This window comes from Annulohypoxylon truncatum, assembly GCF_022578515.1.
Source record: "Annulohypoxylon truncatum strain CBS 140777 unplaced genomic scaffold F4807scaffold_1, whole genome shotgun sequence".
NCBI lineage: Eukaryota > Fungi > Ascomycota > Sordariomycetes > Xylariales > Hypoxylaceae > Annulohypoxylon > Annulohypoxylon truncatum.
In genome coordinates this window covers 1,369,172-1,390,758 of record NW_025953787.1, presented here as the reverse complement: position 1 = coordinate 1,390,758, position 21,587 = coordinate 1,369,172, and the positions used below count along the sequence as shown (strand labels likewise).

General features: G+C 48.1%; 7 protein-coding genes across 7 annotated transcripts; 3 read left to right on the top strand and 4 right to left on the bottom strand.

The window, feature by feature from the left end:
* Positions 1–257: 257 nt before the first annotated feature.
* On the top strand, positions 258–2,847 carry F4807DRAFT_14692 (rheb small monomeric GTPase RhbA). Its single transcript, XM_047993165.1, has 5 exons — positions 258–494; positions 897–997; positions 1,318–1,457; positions 1,589–1,717; positions 1,911–2,847. Exons 2-5 carry the CDS (start codon positions 943–945, stop codon positions 2,148–2,150), a joined length of 564 nt encoding a protein of 187 aa, XP_047859473.1. The 5' UTR covers positions 258–494; positions 897–942; the 3' UTR covers positions 2,151–2,847.
* On the top strand, positions 2,658–5,125 carry F4807DRAFT_405222 (seryl-tRNA synthetase). The gene is made up of 4 exons (XM_047996196.1): positions 2,658–3,158; positions 3,218–3,288; positions 3,379–4,419; positions 4,485–5,125. Exons 1-4 carry the CDS (start codon positions 3,026–3,028, stop codon positions 4,680–4,682), a joined length of 1,443 nt encoding a protein of 480 aa, XP_047859472.1. The 5' UTR covers positions 2,658–3,025; the 3' UTR covers positions 4,683–5,125.
* A 47-nt stretch (positions 5,126–5,172) lies between these two features.
* Positions 5,173–7,753, top strand: F4807DRAFT_14760 (DUF1671-domain-containing protein). Its single transcript, XM_047993172.1, has 8 exons — positions 5,173–5,724; positions 5,789–6,301; positions 6,389–6,479; positions 6,544–6,648; positions 6,726–6,937; positions 6,995–7,026; positions 7,112–7,275; positions 7,393–7,753. The coding sequence occupies exons 1-8, from the start codon at positions 5,662–5,664 to the stop codon at positions 7,641–7,643; spliced, it is 1,431 nt and encodes a 476-aa protein (XP_047859471.1). The 5' UTR covers positions 5,173–5,661; the 3' UTR covers positions 7,644–7,753.
* F4807DRAFT_405193 (inosine triphosphatase) lies at positions 7,390–9,318 on the bottom strand. Its single transcript, XM_047996195.1, has 5 exons — positions 8,847–9,318; positions 8,451–8,595; positions 8,316–8,352; positions 8,233–8,266; positions 7,390–8,131 (listed from the first exon to the last, which is right to left on the bottom strand). The coding sequence occupies exons 1-5, from the start codon at positions 9,092–9,094 to the stop codon at positions 8,029–8,031; spliced, it is 567 nt and encodes a 188-aa protein (XP_047859470.1). The 5' UTR covers positions 9,095–9,318; the 3' UTR covers positions 7,390–8,028.
* Positions 9,319–9,718: 400 nt separating this feature from the next.
* Positions 9,719–10,895, bottom strand: F4807DRAFT_405190 (P-loop containing nucleoside triphosphate hydrolase protein). Its single transcript, XM_047996194.1, has 3 exons — positions 10,359–10,895; positions 10,128–10,276; positions 9,719–10,058 (listed from the first exon to the last, which is right to left on the bottom strand). Exons 1-3 carry the CDS (start codon positions 10,539–10,541, stop codon positions 9,854–9,856), a joined length of 537 nt encoding a protein of 178 aa, XP_047859469.1. The 5' UTR covers positions 10,542–10,895; the 3' UTR covers positions 9,719–9,853.
* F4807DRAFT_405188 (putative myosin MYO2) lies at positions 10,896–17,182 on the bottom strand. Its single transcript, XM_047996192.1, has 7 exons — positions 16,506–17,182; positions 16,292–16,424; positions 16,032–16,221; positions 12,136–15,973; positions 12,007–12,080; positions 11,740–11,954; positions 10,896–11,686 (listed from the first exon to the last, which is right to left on the bottom strand). Exons 1-7 carry the CDS (start codon positions 16,638–16,640, stop codon positions 11,544–11,546), a joined length of 4,728 nt encoding a protein of 1,575 aa, XP_047859468.1. The 5' UTR covers positions 16,641–17,182; the 3' UTR covers positions 10,896–11,543.
* A 1,931-nt stretch (positions 17,183–19,113) lies between these two features.
* On the bottom strand, positions 19,114–20,942 carry F4807DRAFT_455397 (uncharacterized protein; the record flags this gene model as incomplete). The annotated part of the gene is made up of 8 exons (XM_048000723.1): positions 19,114–19,142; positions 19,207–19,288; positions 19,347–19,405; positions 19,458–19,500; positions 19,555–19,664; positions 19,723–20,202; positions 20,271–20,578; positions 20,650–20,942. 8 exons carry the CDS (start codon positions 20,940–20,942, stop codon positions 19,114–19,116), a joined length of 1,404 nt encoding a protein of 467 aa, XP_047859467.1.
* Positions 20,943–21,587: the final 645 nt, after the last annotated feature.

Genomic DNA, 21,587 nt, shown 5'->3' with positions numbered 1-21,587 from the left:
CATCTGCTAATCTCTACTAGTAGGTATTGATCAAATAAGCGTTGCTATATATCCGTACCCCGCCTACTGAACAATTCCAATTCCAAGCATGTGCTTGGTACAGCTTTTTTTCCCTTCTCGCTTTTCTTGTCTAGGAAGACTAGGGGGAAAAGGGAAGACCCAGGTGTTAAAAAAATTCAAAGGTCATCCTGTTTTTCTGGGTTGCTTGTTTTTAGCTGGTCTCGTTCAGCTCATGTACAAAACAGGAGAGAGGGAGAGAGAGAGAACACTGTGAAGGAATAAGAATAAAAAATAAAAAGAAGACCCCTCCTATTTCGTCCGCTTCTGACCTCATACATCCATAGCCCAAATGCTTCTCAATCTTTGATTCGAATGCGTGGTATCGTATCTTGGGTAACATCTGCTGCACGTCATAAACCACACACAAATGCGTTGCCTGATTCAAGAGGCTTGAAGAAAGGAGAAGGGAAAAAGAGAGAGAATTAAAAATAAAGGTGTGCACCATCCTACGCTCGGTCGTTTCAATGTTTCGAAATTGCCCATGTTCGATTTTGGAACAATAAAGCTATCGTGTTGACAAAATACCTGTTCTGAACCACCTTCACTACTATCACCATCACCGGCACTGTCACTGTCACCGTCACTTTTACACAATTACCCTCCATTTATAAGATCTAGTTACAAAGATCCAGTTACAAGACAAGACGAATTACGCATGCCTCCGCGCACATACCTCGCGCAGAGACATATACAACCCGACACTCTTATTATACATTTCTCATCCCCTCCCCCACGCCCGACCGCCGCTACATACCTGTTTATGCAGCAGCATTACTCCGTCGTGCTTATATGAAGGGGTACCTGACGTACCTACCTAGTTGAATAATACTTTCCAGCACCGCGATATCACGCTTTCTTAGTCAACCGCTGCCCCCCGCGTAAATGCCGTCACCGTCCAAGCAGAGGAAGGTGGCCATTGTCGGCAGCCGATCCGTAGGTATGTATGGCCATCGTGTCCAATGTCCCATTGTTCCTTGTCGTGTCGTGTTGTATTCACGTTCACATTCACGTTCATGTTCATGTTCATGTTCACCTCGCACGCCAATGTTCTACCCTTACGGGGTACCCTCTTCCCCTTATCCGTTACCCGTACCTTGCTACTTTCCATGCGAGCTTCCATGCGAGCTGCCATGGATCGTGCATACGGTACGATATGACATATAACATATCTCATATACACCAAATCTGACGGGCTTTTTTTTTTTTCGCGGATCACACGCTAATCCTGGGAAACCGTTTGCGTTTCGTCTTCTGCAGGCAAATCCTCCCTCGCCGTTCAGTTCGTCGACGGCCACTTCGTCGAGAGCTACTATCCCACCATAGAGAACACGTTCAGCAAAGTGATCCGCTTCAAGGGCCAGGACTATGCTACCGAGATCGTCGACACGGCCGGACAGGTAAATTTTGGGGCTTTGCTATAATTCTATTCTAATACCTAATGCCGGCTAGGCATTAAGGTGCTTATTGGGGGGGAGAAACCTTGATCGTTTGTGCTGACGAGAGGCGCTTTGCGCCGGTCTGTCTATAGGACGAGTACAGCATCCTGAACTCGAAGCACTTCATCGGCATCCATGGCTACATGCTCGTGTACTCGGTATCCTCGCTGCCCTCGTTCGAGATGGTGCGCGTGATCCGCGAGAAGATTCTGAACCACCTGGTTTGTCACACCCTCCCTACTTGCCCGCAAACATCTCTCCTCCATCTCCCGGGGAACCAAAACCCGTTTAAACCCCTGTACCCCAAGAACGCCACCATCGCCCGCCACCAAGCCTATCTAGTCTAGCTAGCACGAATTATCTATGTATGTATGTATGTACGTATGTAACTGACGTAAAGAAATTTCTTTCTAGGGTACGGATTGGGTGCCGATCGTCATCGTGGGCAACAAGAGCGACCTCCGGCCGGAGCAGCGGCAGGTCAGCCAGGACGACGGGCGCAAGCTCTCGGAGGAGTTCAACTGCGCGTGGACCGAGGCCAGCGCCCGCTACAACGAGAACGTCGGTAAGGCCTTCGAGCTCCTCATCGCGCAGGTCGAGAAATCCCAGAACCCGAACGAGGCGACCGACTCCGGGAAGTGCGTCGTCATGTGAGGGGTTAGGGGGGGGGCGTCGGGAACGAGACGACTCGAGACGGGGGGGACGAGAGGAGATTCGGGGATATATGGCTACGGCAATGGAAATGGCAATAGCTATGGCCCAATTGGGATTCAAACTGTTTCGCGGCGAGTTTCATAGGAATACGTAGGAATTGCAATGCGATACGATACGATAGTACGTTGGAATAAATTAGAAACGGGAGAAGGGCAAGTCGTCGATAGGGGTGATAGGCGACAGGGCTACTGCTGAAGCAACTACGTTTAAGGGTATGAGTAGGTACGTTGGCATGTCGTTACGTGGTTAGAGGTGCTGGTTTATTTATCTTCATTTGACGTTGCAATCTTCGATCACGCGCGCTTACTTATACGACCTGGTAATCTGGTCTGGCAGATGTCGGTGTTTCGTTGTGGGTTGTATGCATGTATATACTTAGCTGAGAAGCTTGAATTTGGTCAAGGAGTCAATTGGATTTGTTTACGCCATTGGATTTTCTTGAGTGGTGTATGTCTTCTTTTTTACAATAATTGAATCGTGTTAAATGATAATGCCATGATGTGAAATGTCAGATAGTGTTTGCATCTGGAAGGACGAAAAGGGGTAGGGTACTGGAGCTAAGCTGGGAGATCGAAAAGCGAAAGTCGAAGTTCCAATACGAGGGGCAGAGGGGCAGAGGGGCACAGAAGGGTACGTACCGTATTATGCCCCGCGACTCTGCCCCTCCACTTTAAAAAACCACCCCACCAAAATTTGGCCTGGTAACAGAACAGTCAACTATCAAGACAACAGACACTTTTACCTACTAGCTATCTAGGTACTCTGAGAATCCCTTATAATATTCCCTTCTCGGACCACGATCGGTATCCGCAACCATGCTCGACGTTCAGGATTTCATCACCGAGCGGGGTGGCAACCCAGAGAAGATCCGCGAGTCGCAGCGCCGCAGATATGCCCCGGTCGAGGTTGTCGACGAAGTCATCGCCATGTTCGAGGACCATCGAAAAAGTCAGTCGCCTGTTTGAATGTATAAGACTAGACTCCATACTGACTCTCTGCAATTGTAGCCCAATACGCCGCGACGCAAATAAACAGCAAGATCAACGACGTCAACAAGCAGATCGGTGCTAAGAAAAAGGTCAGATTCCTTCTGAGTCACCGATACTCGACACTCTATACACGTGCTACTACGCGTATTAGGTAATTACTGACCCTCACCAATTCCTAGGCCAAGGAGAATGCCGACGAGTTACTTCAACAGAGGGCCGACCTCGACAAGGAGAAGAAGGCTCTTCTCGACTCGGCCGCCCAGAAGGACATTGCGCTGAAAGCCAAAATCAACACCATCGGCAACATCGTTCACGACTCCGTACCCGTCAGCGACAACGAGGACAACAACGTTGTTCAGCGAACGTGGGCCCCCGAAGGCGTGAAGGTAGAGAAGAAGGACGTGCTCTCGCATCACGAAGTTCTCCTGAGGCTAGATGGCTACGACCCGGATCGTGGAGTGAAGGTGGTTGGTCACAGAGGTTACTTCTTGAGACAATGGGGTGTATTCCTCAACCAGGCTCTGATCAACTACGGCCTGGAATACCTCTCCAGCAAAGGATTTACGCCTTTGCAGACCCCCCAGTTCATGCTTAAGGACTACATGGCGAAAACCGCTCAGCTAGAACAGTTCGATGAGGAGTTGTACAAGGTCGTCGACGGCGAGGCGCAAAACGACAAATACCTTATTGCAACCTCAGAACAGCCCATTTCTGCCTTCCACGCCGATGAGTGGCTGATAGCTAAAGATCTGCCTATAAAGTACGCGGGATTCAGCACATGCTATCGAAGGGAAGCCGGTTCCCACGGTCGCGATGCCTGGGGTATCTTCCGTGTACATCAGTTCGAGAAGGTAGAGCAGTTCGTGCTCACGGATCCCGAGAAGTCGTGGGAAATGTTCGAAGAGATGTTTACCACTTCTGAAGAGTTCTATAAGTCTCTCGGTTTACCATACCAAGTTGTGGCTATCGTATCGGGCGCATTGAACAACGCCGCTGCGAAGAAATTCGACCTAGAAGCCTGGTTCCCCTTCCAGGGAGAGTACAAGGAGCTTGTGTCATGCTCTAACTGCACCGACTACCAGTCTCGTGCTCTCGAGATCCGATTTGGTGCGAAGCAGCAGACGGAGATCAAGAAGAAATACGTTCACTGCCTCAATTCGACGCTATGCGCTACCGAGAGAGCTTTGTGCTGCGTTCTTGAGAACTACCAGACCGAAGATGTAAGTAAAATACTAAGGATACCTAGTTAACGTTAAAGGTTCTCGATGCTAATTAATCGCTCCAGGGTCTCCGAGTTCCCGAACCGCTACGCAAGTACCTCCCGGGTGCTCCCGAATTCATCCCTTTCGCCAAAGAATTGCCCAAGGACACGACATCGCAAAAGGCCAAGGCTAAGGCGGATAAGGGAGCCAAGCAAAAGGTGGCTGCCGCGGGAGCTGCAGTGGCGGAAGTTGGAGAGAAGCTGAAGAACACTGTCGTGTAACGGATCGGAGTTTAAGGGACCGGGATATCGAGGAATGGCTTTTAGAACCAATGTGAACGAATTTCAAGATGATACTGATGTGCTTCTGTTTATACGATGCCTCTCAATGCTAATGCAGAGCAGTGGCTATCGTTTCTTTAAGTAGCATAGGAACTGCCCCGACTATGAAGAGAAGGGGATTTTCATGAATATTCAGATGCACCGAGAAATAGAATTTACCTATTGTCTCGTCATTTTCAAAGTGAGATCAAGTATAGAAAACGCGCTACGCGGGTCACAAAATGGTTAAGGCTAAGGATTACCTATCGGGTTACAGTTTGGACCCTTGTCTTGTGTTACTGCTTGAGTTTATACTTGGTAAGTACAAGAAACAAGACTCTTCGGCTCACTTACCTCTAATAATTCTCCAGTTATTATAAATACCGTATCTGAGGTACTTATCCACGTATAGAATAGGTATCTATAATGAAAAATTATGTTGTATATCTCTTTTAGGATGGGTTACCTAATGCAATTCATTAGCCTTCACATTCCAAAAGCCTCTCAGTGCCGTTTCCGATGACAATTATGAGCCGCACCCGGATTCCTTGTATTACACGCACGCCCACTTGTCCGTTTACGCCTAATTCCCAACCTGAATCTGCTATGAGTGACTTTACGTTTGATTATGGACAGTCACCAAACTCCATTTACGAGTGACCCAGTGTGTAATCAATTACGGACTCATCGGTGAATAAGACCGTTGTCAGGTCCTAGAAATACATACCCAAGTTGAAACAAGCAGCCAATCATCACCCTTGGCGGCTAGATCTCATCTGACGCATGAGCTAACCATACGACACATCCGACACATACGACACTACAGTACGACACCGCGCCTAAATAGATTTAAGTTGAGAGTCGAAACGCCCCTCGGAATTGTCCTAGTCTTTAATTAAATTTTCGAGAGCAAAGGATCGTCGGAAACGTCTTTGTTTCCATGTCCACTAAAGCGACTTGCCCATTTTGTTCTAAACAGTTTTTCGAATATGCCCTGCTAGTCGTGAGTCTCGTTATTACTACAGGGGTCCTTTAATTTCCGACACTTCTGACGCTCATCGTCGCAGCATATAGAAATCCAACATTGTGAAGAAGAGAAGTCACCATTCATCCCGGATGAAGGCTGGGAAGCGGCGGATTTCGAGGAATTATCGGGAATAGGATCAGGATCGGGATCAGGCACGCAAAGGGAAGTTGACGAGAAAGTCGACGAGAACGAGTTGACCGACTACTGCGAGTGCCCCGTCGAGGATTGCGGTGAAGTGATTCCCCTTAATCATCTGCAGAATCACATCGACATGCATGGCTACGAGCATGCTCAGCATGGCTTTCCCGAAGATTACTCAGAGCAATCAACGCAGCCCAGCACCGATGACTTGATGTCGGACAGTGATTACCTCCAGACGCCGGCGGAGCATACGCCAAGCATGTCCCCGGGGCCCGCCGAGGCCGGCCTCAACGGCCCGGGTACCGCCTCGTCCAACTGGAGGCACTTGTTAAACATCCCTCATAGACCAAGAAACCAACCGCCGCTCCATGTTGCCGAGGGGGTTCAGGTTAAGCAAGTTAAGAGGCTTGGCGTAAGTTTTCTCCTTGGTCAACCTACTTTCAGTCTCATCTATCGGATGAAAGTGAAGATATCGTATTTAAATTGACACTATGTTTAGAAGAAAGAACTCGGAACATACCACAAGGAGGAGAGGATGCCGGAATGGCTTTTCAATATGATAACCAAGTACAATTACAAAAGCTCGCAAGGTTGGTCTACTAATTCGCGAAGATTCAACAGTCCGTTCGACTTGTCAGCTAACGAATCTCATAGGGGCCATACCCGTCCTCGCGCAGTACATACAACAGAGTTCTAAGACCCAATATGCGTATCTCTGCAATCCCGCAACCCAGCATATCTCTAAACTAAGGAGAGAGGGTAAGTACGACCTACAAGTCTTTACACAGGCATATAATAATGGCCTTGCGTGCAAACGAAATCTGACCATTTTCTAGGTGGCTTCTGTGGCTACAGAAATATCCAGATGTTGGTATCATACATTGTCGGGACGGGTGCAGTGGGCGCCGCAGCCTTTGGCTATGAAATCCCAACTATCTTCCAAATCCAGGACATGATCGAGAATGCCTGGGACCGCGGCATTCACCCGGACGGCAGAATAGAACTCGGCGTCCTCAGACGCACCCGCAAATACATCGGGACTCCAGAGGTTAGTCCTATCAATTTTCCGTTTTGTGTCACAACTAACAACTACATTATCAATAAGGCATCAACACTCTTCCAAAGCCTAGGTATACAGTAAGTAGGCCCTTTTCCCGCGCCCCTAGAGAGAATTACAAGTGATCATATCATCGTAAAGAACTAGCGACTGACGTAATAGCAGATGGAGTTATACGGGTCTCAAGAATAAAGAGGGTGATGCGCCCACGGCATCAGAGCATAGATTATATGATTATGTCGAGAACTATTTCTCATCATGTCCCGGCGTCAAGACGCGAGGCAGTGTCCGCAACACAACCCGGCCTCCCCTTTACTTCCAGCACCAAGGTAAGTCAAGTTGTTTCCAATTTTGCATCACTTTTCTTTCTGTCCAAGCGAAGAATTAAGTCAAATGAGAACGACTATTATCTCATATAATGACGGGAAATTCTAACATGATCAAAGGCCACTCTATGACGATCATCGGAATAGAACGGACGGCCAAAGGGACTCGAAACCTCCTGGTTTTCGACCCATCTCACCAGGACCCCACAAGCATCACCAAGTACATTGGACACAGCATCGACCATTCCCGCGCCCACCCGGACGATGTGCTCAAATTTTACCGGCGCGGACCCAAGTACCTATCCGCGTATCAACATTTTGAGGTTCTTCAGTACGTCATCGTTCTCTCATTCTGTAACGTCGTGTCTTGAGCTAACATGAGATGTGTGATATAGATTGAAATAATATAGTTGAAGGCCTGCTGTACTCTTTTTCCTTCTTCTACCCAGTGCTTAGTCATATACCTGTCTGTTTCGATACGCATTTGCCTATTTGGAACTCATCGGCGTTACAAGGAGAAAGAGAGAATGGATTGCAAAATAGCCTAAGATAACCACATAAAGTAAACGTCGAATAGTTGAATTTATGAGATGAGATTGGTCAAATCTTTTGACGTTCACCTTCAAGGAGATTATCGTAGTCTATTGATTTGTTCGCCGGATTCTATAGACGGATGTCTTTTCTTTAAAGTCCTTCGCACATCTATGGTATTAACCGAGTCTGACTCCCGCCAAATCTTACGCAAGTCTCACTCACTTATTCCTTGATACCGCCACCTTCGATCCACGCTCGGAGTTTCTCGAGCGCCTTGAAGCGGTGCGAGATCTTGTTCTTCTCAACCTTATCCATCTCCGCGTAGCTATCAACGGCGAAATTATTGTCAGCACGTTCATCTATCCTTCATCGAGAATCCATCATCGGCTGTGGTGAATGAGAAGGGATTTGGATAGGGGAACTTACGTCTGACCCTCGTACTCAAAACACGGATCCCAGCCTGACAGGTTAGCTAAGCGTTAGAGAGAAGATCGATGTGAGGAACATACCGAATGTGGTTGGGCCTCTAGGAGGCACTATTTTACCCTGTTCGGTTTTAAGCAGTTAGATAAATATAATAGTTGCCTATGGTATTCTTTCATATTTCCTCGGACTCAATGGCAAATAGACTGGGATAGACTTACGTGCGTGCGTCCCTGGAATAACAGCACCTCCTGACCGGGTCCCTTGCAAAACCCAAAAGTCGCGACGGCCTGCGCGGATTTGTCGTCGTAGGCTGCGAGCAGATTGTTGAGGCCCACGTGGCCGATAGACTGCATGAACCACTTTCTATTTTCCCGACCGGTCGCATCAGCACTCGTTCTACTCCGCCCAATTCACTGATACGCTCTTGGATCCGATGTATCAATATATCCCTCCCCCTTTACATCACCCCTCCCATCCCATCCCCCCTCAGCCATCCGGCAAAATGCAGAAGAAACAGGGTGAGAGATATAGCGATACCCAATCCCAAGGTACTCATAGGGACGCTCGAGACGAAGAAGAGGCAGGATAAAAAAAATTAAAAAAAAGAAACTTACATGTAAGGCCCCGGCAGCCCGTTCAGCGCGTCGAAGCAAAGGCACGTATCCTCGACGAGGACGGGCCCGCCGACCGCCGCGGCGGCGGCGCGGCACTTCTCGGTCGTCACGTCCTCGACCGTGCCCTGGACCTCGGGCAGGTCGAGGGCCTGGTTGCGGACCTCGATGCCGGCCGGCTCGAGGATGGCACGCACCTCGAGCAGCTTGTTGGCGTTGCCCGTTATGAAGTTGACCACGGGCTTGGACATGTCGTTATTTTTATATTTTTTTTTCTTGTTTCCTTTTCTCCTTTTCCTTTTTTGCCTTCAGAAATATGAGTTATCGCAAGGATGGAATATTTTGAATAAAGGTATAAGTTGGTCGGTTTTATTGGTGAGTTTTCTAACCATAGTCGAGACTTTGCTCTCTGGTTTTAAATGTACTAGGTACCTAGGTAGGTAGTGAAAATTGATATGAGGAAGGCTTCGGTGTGACACACCCGGCGACATGTAACCTTAAGCCCAGCTAGAACGCTATAGCGGGCACCTGCAGTAGTTGAGAGGTTGAGACCACAGCTCTCCAGCGTCTCCTATTGGCACAAAATAGGCCGTAAACCGACGCCGTTTTAGCACTATATGCATACTAAAAATCCCCTATTATTTAGGTGATTGGCATACACCATTAATTATTCACTCTCAAGTACTAGTAGAAACGGGAATAAATCAGCAAATTTGTCGTTTTATGCCGGTTAGTATTTAAGAGAGAAAATGATGCCATAGCCAATAGTTTGCAAATGAGGTATCAGACTTATAGGTACCACGGGTTATTCATCCGTTGAATCAACAATAGGTAGCATCTCTAGAGATTATGGAAGTGCTTAGGAGAGTCGAAGATCATGGGTATCTCAGTCGCATTTACTATCTAAAATGTGTCCCGTTCCAATGCACCTTTCCCATCCTTTTCTTCCCTCCTATTCTCGACCCTGGAAAGGAAAGGGGTTGAAAGACTTTTCCTTACTTAACCTCACCCTATTGCACGTCTCCTTCCGCATGGTCTTTCTTCCATTGCTTAATCCACTCCTCGATGCGGTCAACGTTGCTCTCCATCTCATCCGTCGTGTTGCTCGTCAGCTCGACCACAATCTCCGGCTCATACGAGTCCCGCGCTTCTTGTAACAGCACCTCCATGATCTCTGAGTCTAGGTTCTCCTGTAGCTTTGCTTCGGGGTATTTCCTTGATATATAATTAGCAAGGCATAAACCCAAGGGGTATAAAAAAAGGGGGAGGGGAGAAGAAATTTACCTTGCGGACAACCGATCGTAAAGCGTACTAGAATCCACCCGCAACACGACCACTAAGTCAATCCAGCTCTCGGGGAAGATCTCGCAGCCGTGCCAGTCTATGACGCAGCCACCAGCTTTAACATTATCCTCCTCGAGCGCATCGAGTAGCTACAGTTCCAACTTGATTAGTCTTCGTCTTCATTTTCCCATCATACGTTCTCGAGACCCGGAGCCGGATTCTCGAACTCACCTTATCCTCGTCCACGATCCAACTCATGTACTCCTCGTCCCAGCCCTCGTGGCAATCCCTGTCCTTGACGACCTGGTTGACCGACACGTGCCTCAGCCCCGTCCTCTCGGCTAGCATTTCGGCGTGTGTCGTCTTGCCCACCCCCGGCGTGCCCGTGATGATGATGTTCGGGTCTGTACGCATCTTCTCCTTTTCCCTTTTTCTCGTAAAAGCGAGAAATGAAACTTGCCCCTTTCGTCGGGTTTACTTAAGTCCCTTCCCTTCCGACCGGAGTTGAGCTGGGAGTTTTGATAACAGGACTGTTTTTACAAACCCGAGTTGAAGAACAAGAAAAATCGGGAAATTTGAATATTGAGTATAAATGGTAGGACAATTTTTAGAAATGGCAAAATTTCCAGTTCCCTACAATTGAATGTCCGAGGTTTTTCAAGTTACGTACCTCTTTCCATATCTAAGATTCTCACAGTGAAACCTTAGCAGAGTTTTTGGCATGGGTCACGTGCACCTATCGCATTGCCATTCCACCCCCAACACACAACTGTCAAACTTTAACATTCCTCCCTGGACAACACTCACGGTCTAAGATAGTTAACGACTCGTTATACAGATAGCGATGGAACGGCATGTAAATGGCTTTGTAATATCAACTGAATATGGGATATCGAGCTGGGAATCATCTCGTAATTCATATGTTGTGTGGGGAGAATAGACAATCGCCAAACCTCCCAAGACTGTGTTGCGTGTTGCGTGTTGCGTTATGTGTGTGTGATCTCTTCGTCGCATGTACAAACCCATACACCTAGCTAGATGCTTTACAGTATCCTCTTCTCTTTTTGAATACACTCTCCTGGCTACACACGCGGACCCGGTCTAAAAAAAGAAGTCGTCGACAAAAAAAGACAAGCATCAAACGCCTCCGTCCATGGTCCGCGTGAGTCTTCTAGTTCAATCATGCCTTGATATCCATTAAATCTGTGTCCGTCTTGGCTCTCGTCCCAATCCTTGCGAGCTGCCCTAATGCTACTTACCGTCCATGGGACTTGGTGACGTCGAGTGCTTCAACTCTACACCGACCTGTCCGCATGATACCCCTACCCGCCCGAGTTTTTTGGATCCCGGCATCGTCAAGGGGAGGCGCCCAATTCCGATTTGGAACGGCCGGAAGCTTCTTCTGATATTGCCGCTCTACGCCATATCGTCCTCAGCTTCGTCAACCTCCGCAAGCTCACCATCACCCTCGTACTCGTCAGCCTCCATCTTCTCCTGTTGAGCAATGGCCTGAGCAGATACTATCTCGGCTAATCTCTTAAGTCGAGGTGTTTGTAACCCTGGCATTTCATGTTAGTAATGTTCCTCTCCTAAGGTAGATAATTCAGCTTACAAGATGGCGTATACGTCTCCAAGGCGGTGATTGCTCGGGGCTCTGCGATTTCATATGGTCCACTGTCGTCCATATCGACAGCTGCCAACAGAAGAACATCGCTCTTCTCCGTCACCCTGGATGCTACGGCCTTCATGATTTCTCCGTTGATGGGCTGCTCGTAATCGGCTACGAGGTACTGGTTCAGCAATTTCTGAATTTGGTTGGGGGAGAGCCTGCAAATCAAGTTAGTCACGCTGAAGTACACAATCACTCCACTGTACTTACATCCAGCAGATATCTTGGATGATCTCGATATCGTTGAGGGTCGCCTTCTTGAGTTGTAGGAGTTTTGTAGCTTGCTATAATAAAAGTTAGCTGTTGTATCAAACGGTCGAAGATTATAGGTCTGCCTACCATAAGATGTTCAAGCTGTAAGGTACCTTCGGGCATGTCGTGGCTCTTGCACCACTCCTCAATACGAGTGATGTTGTAGTTGATCTGCAGACCACGCTTCCAGGACAGGAAATTCCTCCGCATAAGAAGGTCGTTAAAAGCAGTGACGCCGACTAACTTAAGAAGCTCGGTGACGGTTTGGGTGATAATAGTATCCTCTAAATAGTACGCCTTCATCGCTCTGAAGACATTATTGAGTAGGCTTAGAAGGTTGTCCATGCTATAAGCAGGCTGCGAGTTCGTCGCCAACAGCTTGCCGAGGAATCTGTTACTTTCATTCGTGACGAAGCCGGGTAGCGACTGAGACTCGATAATAGCCGGGATGATCATCTTCTGCAACTTCTTCTTGAGAATCTTCATCCAAGTGTGATAGATGTTGAATTCTAAGCTCTCAAGATCGTGCTTGACGATCTCCAGCAGACGATCGTACTCGTAGTTGTCCGTCTTCTGGGCCTCGTACCAATCCTCAGCGAGGAACACGAACGAGAGCATCTCGTGCACGTTAGATAGCCAGAAGGCACCGGGGTTGATTGCGTCATCGCCGTCGTAGTGCATAACCTCCTGCTGGATAGACTGCATAACATTGGCCAAGAACCTCTCCGACTCCTTAACGAAGCCGTTGTTCCACATCTCAGAGGTGACGAGGTTAATGAGGTAGGAGGGGAAGAGGACTTCCTTGTCCGAGGGTGGCGGGTTAGTGTTGGGCGAGGGGATCTTCAGGTTCTTGATTAGACCCATGGTAACTTCATCGTTCAAACCATCCTCGTCAGCAAGCAAGTTCTCCAGTTCCATCTCGATAGTGTCGACTCCCGGAACGTAGCCGACGCCAGGACGGTGAGCTCCACTGGTAACAGCCATGGAGACCGGTCGGGGGTTGTATGCGGCACTGAAGCGGTCCATCATTCCGCTTGGTTCTGCGCCCGCGCTTCGTCGCTTCGGCTTCTTGGAAGACACTAGGTTGATGAGGCCATTTACAGGAGCAACACCATTGCCGTTGGTAATCTCTCCGTTGATAGGAGCAGATCGCTTGGCCAGCTCGAGTTCCTCGGACATTTGTGCGAGTTGCTCCCGCAAGGTCATCTTCTCGTTTTCGTGGAGAGTACTCTCTCGCTTGATACGGTCCAACTCGGCGTTTGCGGTCCGCAGAGACTCCTTCAATTCCCGTTCTTCCTCTTGCATTCGCTTGACGCTTGAAGTGGACTCGTCGAAGTTTTGCTGGAGTTTCTTCATGTCCTCTTCCATGGCCTGTAATTTGGCTACAGCAATACCAGCTTGGTTGGCTTCCGCCTGAAGCTCCTTCGTCCGGGTTTCGAGTGCGTTGTGACGGCTCTTCCAGGACTTGATCTGGCTTTCGTAATTCTCTACCTGGCTTTGAAGGGTCTTGTTCGCAGATTTCATAGTACCCAACGACTGCGTAAGTTCGACGACCTTGTTTTCCAATTTGTAGGAAATTTGCTTTAGATCGCGAGCCTCCTCGCGCATTGTCTTGTACTCCTTTCTTGCCTGTCTTCCACGCCACAAGCTCTGGACCAAGGTAACCTTCTTGCGGTAATTTCTCCACGCCTGGACCTGTCGCCTCGATCTCCACACGCGCTGGATGAGAATGACAGCATTTCCCACCCGGGTTTCCATAATCTCCTTCCTTCGCAGGTAACCCTTGGCAACGGCCTGCACGAGTATAACACTGCTGCGGATCCGCTGGAACGCCTTTCGTTGCTTTGATCCCTTCCATACTCTCTGGATAGTTGTTGCAGCTTTGACAGTACGTAGCTCCTGGGCCTTGACTCTGATCGCGCGAGCTCTGGCGAGTGATTGGAAGCAGACAATAGCCTCTCGAGCTTCAAGGTACTTGCGGCGGTAGTATTTGGCCTTAAGATTCTTCTGGATCAAGATGGCAGCCTCACTCATGCGGTTTTGGCGGAGGTTCTCCAAATGCGCAAGCATACCGGCACGGAAGAAGACCTTTGTCAACCCGAGCTGGTAGCTGTCGGTTCCGGTGCCAGTGAGCGAACCAAGAGCCTGACCGAGAATCTCCTTCACCAGCTGCCTAATCTCAGTCTGCCATCGGCTCGACGGGATTAAAAGATAGTATCGCAGAGCAAATTCCTCGTAGGTCCATCGTCCTGGATAACCAGCACAGCTAATGCGAATGGTCTCGAGAACACCGCAAGCTCTCAGTTGACTGAGAACCATGGGGCCTTCAAATTTCCACGCGGCCTTGGCCTCGTTAGGCTTGATACAACGGATATAGTGGACATTGGTGTTTCCAATTGTAGTCATAAGCTCAATAAGTGAAGAACGGAAGATACCACCGAGAGTTGGCTTGCGGTTAACAGCAACTCCTATCTTCCTCCCTGCCGTGGGCTTGGCGACTGCGGAGCCAGAAGAAGCGACATCCTTCTCGCGGACAAAAGATGCTGCGGCTAACACTTTGCTAAGGAATTTGTTCGTCGTCGCACGGAGAATTTCCATGTGCTCATCGGGCACTGTATCTCTATTCTTCTCAATGAAGCCTTCCGATTCGTATGTGACATCAACGGCATAGTGACAGACGGTGAAGGAAGATTTGCCAAATCTAGGCTTCTTGTAAAACTTGTTCTTGTCTCCGGAAAAGTTGTGGTGCAGCTTGGTGACAAACTGCTCGTCCGCGCCCATAGGCAACCTAGACTCTTCATCAAGAAGCGAAAGGATGCCCAGCCTTCCTTCAATCAAATCGATACACGGCTGATTATCAGAGAATTCGATGAACTTCCAGTCTATCTGCTCCCTCACGTATTCTTCTTGTTCCAATCTGAACACGTGAGAGTTGAACTGCTGCTGCAATTTTTCGTTGGCGTAGTTGATACAGAACTGCTCGAAAGAATTCTTGGCAAAATGTTCGAAGCCGTAGATATCAAGAACGCCGATGAAGGAGGCAACACGACTCAAGACTTCATCAGTCGCAAGACTCCTATTGATGACCTCCACCAACCAATCGAAAAGACTCGAATAGATATATTTGGCAACAGAGTCTCGAACAACGAGAGCTTGCTGTTGTGTCAAATTGGAAACGATCTTTTCGCCACGGGTAACCAGTTGCTTCTTGACAATCCATTTAGCGAAGTTTGTATTATCGATTCCAAGGATAGCACAAGCGCGCTCCAAAGAGGGTTCTGTAGGAGCTAGGACGCTGTCGTTCCTGGAGGCACCGATCTTAACGTTGCCCAGGTGCAGCAGACCAGCCAGGAGATTGAAGATACCCGATTGCTGAGACTCATCTACGCCGATGGTCTTAAGGGAGCTCTTGGTAGCTAAGAATTCGGCCTTATCATCTACCCCGTCGATGGTAGGTGAGTTTCCCTGGTTAAGGTAATCAAACTGCTCTACCGGCAAAAGGGTTAGCTCCTGTCGCTCCTTATCCGTTGCTCCGGCCAAAAACTGGTAGAAAATGTGGTAATTTCTCTCTTTAAGGGGCTGGAAGACAAGTCGTGACCGTTCGAGAAGGTAGGTCCGAATCCTAGCACCAATAATGTTCGTCTTGCTGTCAAACATGATTTCTATGTACTTTCCGAATCGCGACGAGTTGTCGTTTCGGGTGGTTTTGGCGTTACCAAAGGCTTCCATAATGGGGTTGGTCGCCAAAATCTGCTCTTCCGTCTCGCTCATAGCATCGGCACCTTTCTTAGATCGGCCTCCTGGGTTATCCGGCGATTCTCTCGTGGCAAAATACCTCATGATGTACTTTGCACTAACCGTCTTTCCGGCACCAGACTCTCCCGATACGACGACAGTTTGGTTTCTCCCATCTTTTACCATTTTCCTATATGTTTGGGTTAGCAATGCAGGGACTTGGATGACAAGCATCAGAATATATTCACATGAACGCCTCTTCAGCGATGGCAAACAGGTGAGGGGCTTGCGTCTCCCTCTGTCTGCCAGCATATACTTGGACCATGCCCGGGACATAGAGAGAATCGACCCGAGCAAAGGGATTTGTAGCTATTAGCACTATACCACTGTATGTGTAGATTTCCTTCTGCGCATATCGAAGACGGATTGCCTGGAGCACTATGTGCGTAAATCGGTCAGTAATCGAAGCTGGATTTGGACTCGCAGATGTCGGGGGGTTATTGCGTACCTGCTGGTTCGTTCAAGTGAGACAGATTCGTTAAATCATCACTTGCCTCCAACATAGCAGGGTTCATCAACGGAGGTAGCGACGAGTCGTTGGAATTTTGCAAGGCCTCCGCAGACACCGTTATCGTTTTGGTCTGGAGTTGCAGATTAGCGGTCAGCTATAGCTCGAAGACGCCGATAAAGGATTTCGATATAGCTTCGCATATTGAACATACCTCTTCGTTCTCCAACTTAAAGACCAAGGTGACCTTGTCACCATCTACGGTCTTCTTGACAACCTCGGATGCCACCCAGCCCTCGGTGGCATCTGGCTGCCAAGCTCTCGTACCGACATCGTAGCTATGCGACATGAGAGGCTGATGTCAGGTCGGTGCGAGTATAAAGAAATTCGGGTTGTTCGCGTCGCAGAAGACGATGTGATGGCGATATAGTTGTTAGGGGGAAGCGATAGCACAAGGCATCCGTGTCGGTCGGCCGAGGTTTGAGGATTTGATGTTTCGAGGTTTCGAATTGGGCGGCCACAAACGACAAACGGTGAGGTAAGTACTATCTAATCGGATCCTATAGCCACTAAAACTGGTACCTATAGGTTACAAGCCTACGAATAGAAAGGAAGGGGACCCAGAGTAGCAAAAGTTGAGCTAAGTTGACCTAGACGAAGCAGGTCGTTCAACTTGGATGATGTTGATATGCTGCCCACAACTGAAGGGGAAAAAAAAGTGTGATGGCCAGTTTCACCGTTCGCGTTGTGATATTGTGTACCGTTGTAATGCACAATGCAATATCTTAGCGATTATTACATGTCCACTACTGCGTACACACTACACTACAGCTGTACTTTGAATCGATGGGTATTGCTCTGTCAGAGGCTAAGCCTGAGCCTGTAGAATCCAGCCTTTCAATGATGGAAATTTAGGGGAGGTAGGGAATAAAGGGGAGCGCTTTTCCTCTTACAGATTAGTACAATGCCAAAAGACAGGGGGGTCCGTTAAAAAGGGTTCTCCACATACTCCAGCCATTTACAATTCTTTCACGTCTATTTTTTTTAATGATGGGCCTCTGTCAGGTGCTGGGCCATATGGGCTTGATGGGACGGGCTTGCCTTGTTCGGGTACGAAACCAAAGACTAAAACCAACCTTGGAACTTAATTGAGTGTTTGCTACTATGCAGTACTTTGACAGGCGGTGTGCTCCGCATGTTAAAACCATGTATAATATACTTTCTTCTCCTTTCTCCGTGATCACGAATAGGCACCAAACTCTTACCTACTCAACTTCCAGCTCCTCGCCTAGGAATCTAGCTCCTTTTTCTTGCAGAAGTGTGTGTGCGTCCTACCGGTTGACAAAGCGACCAATCTGCAGGTCCATTTTCCCATTTTCGTTGATGCGCTGTTGTGGCAGCTTAATTTGATCAAATCAGCTTGTGTCATGATGTATTGGAAGAATGTACCTGCATACATCAGAGTACTTGATGACTCCGGATGTGGGATTACAGCATACACATATGTCTTTGATGTATGATGCAGTTCGATGTTACCTAAACACTTGGATTCCTCTTAAGGACCAATAACCTATCCCTAAGTCTAAATATTTCAAAGGAGTTGCTGCCTCGAAATACTTGGTACCTAAGGTAAGAAATAAAACACTCGGAAAAGTTGTAGGTGCACCCGGTGTTTCGATCTACGGAACTCACCCTCCCTGTTCCTTCTCCTTTCTACTCCTCCTTAGGTAACTTCCATGCCATGTGTACGTATATACTATATACTTTAATCCTTGACCGTTTAATGAAATAACGGCCTCAGCACTTAAAGACTCAAGGTTTCTCCCGCCAACGTCAAGCGATGTACCCAAGTAGCTGCCGTGTCATATCAGTTTAATCCCTTTCCCCTCGTTTTTTTTTAATTCCCTAAAGTTATATGTATGCAACCCTGGAAGTAACATTGAACCGGAATATCAATGATCAATCAATGTTTCTGTATCATCTTCAGAAGCAGATATCTAATCGATCATTCGGTCATTCTGGATTCACAAACCGTCCGGGCGTATTCGCAGGGGAAGTCAGCCCGGACCCGATGCATAGAAACCCGACTTTAACAGCCAACCCCCTTCCCCGGATCTCCAACGCTTAACTTACATAGGAAAAACCCAGGAAACCGACCGTTTGTTTGTTTCGTGTCTCGTTAGTCCATAACCTCTCCTTCCCCTATACGCGGATATACGCGATCAGCACAAGCAAGAAGCTTGCAAGTCCCGACGGGAGAAGATGCCAAAGGTTATCTATCTACTTAACCTATCTATCAAGTAGATATAATAAAAATTCGAACTATTGCGAGCTCCGTGGCTTTATTTACTATGGTATTGTTTTTCCCACGTCATAGCACTTAGCAGCAACGTGATATAGCTCCCTATAAGGAAGAGGGAGCCGAAATAGCTACACAAGAAAATCGCGCTTAGTACAGTACATAACAAAGGCAATTCGGCATTCCGTGATGCTCGGTAATAATAATAAATTCCTAACCTCCATATAAAAGGGGAAGTCGATGTGAATTTCATGCTATCAAAAAAAACGATGCTTGAACCCATTGTACCTTGGGCAGTTTTCATGTTGAACCTCGCGCCGCCCCTTTTCTAACCATGCCTACCTAGGTGCTCATGCGACTTTTCCTGGGTATCCGTTATGGTTGAATCGAAGTTGAATTTTTATACCCGTCATGCAATGATTCTGTTTCCGTCTGGTTGAACGCCTTTCCCTTCCCTCCAGTTCCTGGAGTGTTGCTATCTGCCTCATCCGCCACCGCCTACCGCTCCATCTAAGGATTTGCTCTAGTAAAGCACGCGTGTCAAAATGCGAGCTATGCGATGTTAGTCCTTAAATTTACAGGCTGTAAAATTGGGAGATTGTGAACTGGCACTTACAGCCGAGCGCCTCAAGCGAGTCGGAGATTTCTTTAAGATCGCTGGTCTGGACGTCGCTGACATCGGCCATGAGATAGGCGAGCTGCAGAGATATGTTAATTTGAAACAATCAACCACAAGTCGAGTTTTGGAAAACGTACGTCTCCCCTACTATCACTGATCTGCTTGTCGACATTGTGATTGCCGAGAATTTCGTTGACTGCCAAGGTGTAAGTATCTAATGCAATCATGTGTACTGTTACTTCACTAACCCTTGCGAAGGACACCCGGTACGTTGTTATGGATATAGATGACCTGCGGCGAATTAGAGGCTATCACGGTTGTTTCGAGCGGCTGAAGGCTTCTTACTCGTGCGTGATCAGGCTCATCCAGCGTCAACGAACGCATGTTTACCTCAGGCATATTGACGCTGCCAAGAGTAATGCCTAGGTTGATGTATCGAACCAGAGCATCGCCAACTAAAAGCTCCCACGTCAATCCGTGAATTCATGGGCATTGCGCTGAGAATTCTCATACCTTCGATACCGATCGCTCTCTGCGCCTCTTCGGTGCTACCACCGATGTGCGGGGTAAGGATGATGTTGTTCAGACTACGGAGATCCTCTTCCCATCCGTTAAGGTTGTTGTTGAAGTAGTCGCCATTTGCGCGCGGCTCGCCTGGGTAGACATCCAATGCAGCCCCAGCAATCTTACCGCTGCGCATCGCGTTGATGAGAGCCGGGATGTCAACTACGGTTCCGCGGCTGGCATTGATGAGATACGAACCGTCCTTCATTAATTTGAGCTGTGCTGCAGATATCATGTTCTTAGTTTCGGGCAGCTCCGGCACGTGTAAGGTGACGAAGTCGGCTTCGCTCAGGAGAGCCTCTAATGTTGGCACCTGTCGGGCCGTACCCAATGCCATCAAGCTCACGACATCATAGTATATGACTGACATCCCCATAGCTTCTGCAAGGACGGACAATTGCGAGCCGATGTGCCCATATCCGACGATTCCTTCAATGCGGTCAGTGTTAACCCCTGGATTTGGCGTAAACACAGATCTAAGCGAGCGGCGCACATACCGAGGGTCTTCCCACGAATTTCCCAACATTTGTTGCTCACCTTATTCCAGGTGCCCCTGTGCATCTCATTCGATCGATCACCTAGCTGACGAGCCAGAGTGATGATTTCCGCGATGACAAGCTCGGCGACACTACGAGAGTTTGCAAAAGGCGAGTTGAAGACGGCAATGCCATGATGAGCTGCGTATTCCAAATCTACCTGGTTTGTGCCAATGCAGAAGCAGCCAATTACCAGCAAGTTCTTGGCTTCGCGGAGGACCTTTTCATTTAATTTGGTCTTGGATCGAATGCCAATGACGTGGGCATCTCTGCAGCTCACTATCAGAGCCCGGCATAGCTGGGTAGCTAGGTACGGCAAAACAAAAGTGAGAATACTCACCGGATCTTCTCAATTAGTTGGTCTTCGGGCAAGGAGCTCTTATGGAATTCAACTTGATAGCCCTGGCTAGTCAAGATGTCTCTTCCGCTCTGGTTGACATTCTCGAGTAGGAGTATCTTTATGTCCTGGGTGTTAAAGGGTTTGAGCTGCTTGGGTTGGCCGCGCTGAGGAAATGCCCCGCCAAAGCTCGATAGCGGGGAGTGAAAAGTTGTAGCTGATGGCGAGGTCGAGACCTCCAAGTGATGGGGCAATTCCTGGTCGGGCGTCCTCACTATGTTCCGTGCTTGAGCCATGATGTCGAATCTGGTTTATGAGATACTCTAGAATGCTGAAATAGAGGAATTGAAGAGGGATAATTATGCACCGAGTATATATATAGCCGAACGGAGATGTGAATTGACTCAGAGCTTCGAGCTCGGGAAAACTTTTTGCTGTCTTGCTAGCTTTGGATCACTTTAGGATCGCTTTGGTTTAAGTGTTATAAGACCGTTCTGGCTAGCGCACTCACGATTCGCTATAACAATTCCCCCCCTAAGCCCACATCCACATCAGCCTATCGGTTCACGTAATACATACCTTATGCTAGTTAGGAGACCCAGCTTTTTATTGTTCGATTTATTCGGTGCCACGACACACTAGAACTGGGAACGGCCTTTGAAAAAAAAAAGGAAAGAAAAAATTGTATTTTATGGTCAGATCCCGTCATCGGACATCGCTATAGTAACCCTGCCGTGACTCACGGATCATACGGGCATACGGATAACTTGGATAACTTGGTGCCTTGGGATGCTATATTCTCCTCTCCAGAGTTCCTTTGGCTACCTACCTACATACTATGTAGGTAAAATCCAAACTTTTTCGAAAGCTGATTAGAGCAACTATATATGCATCTACCTAGTTAAGGCGGTGAGTTTAGATGTTAATAACTCGTTGCAAAT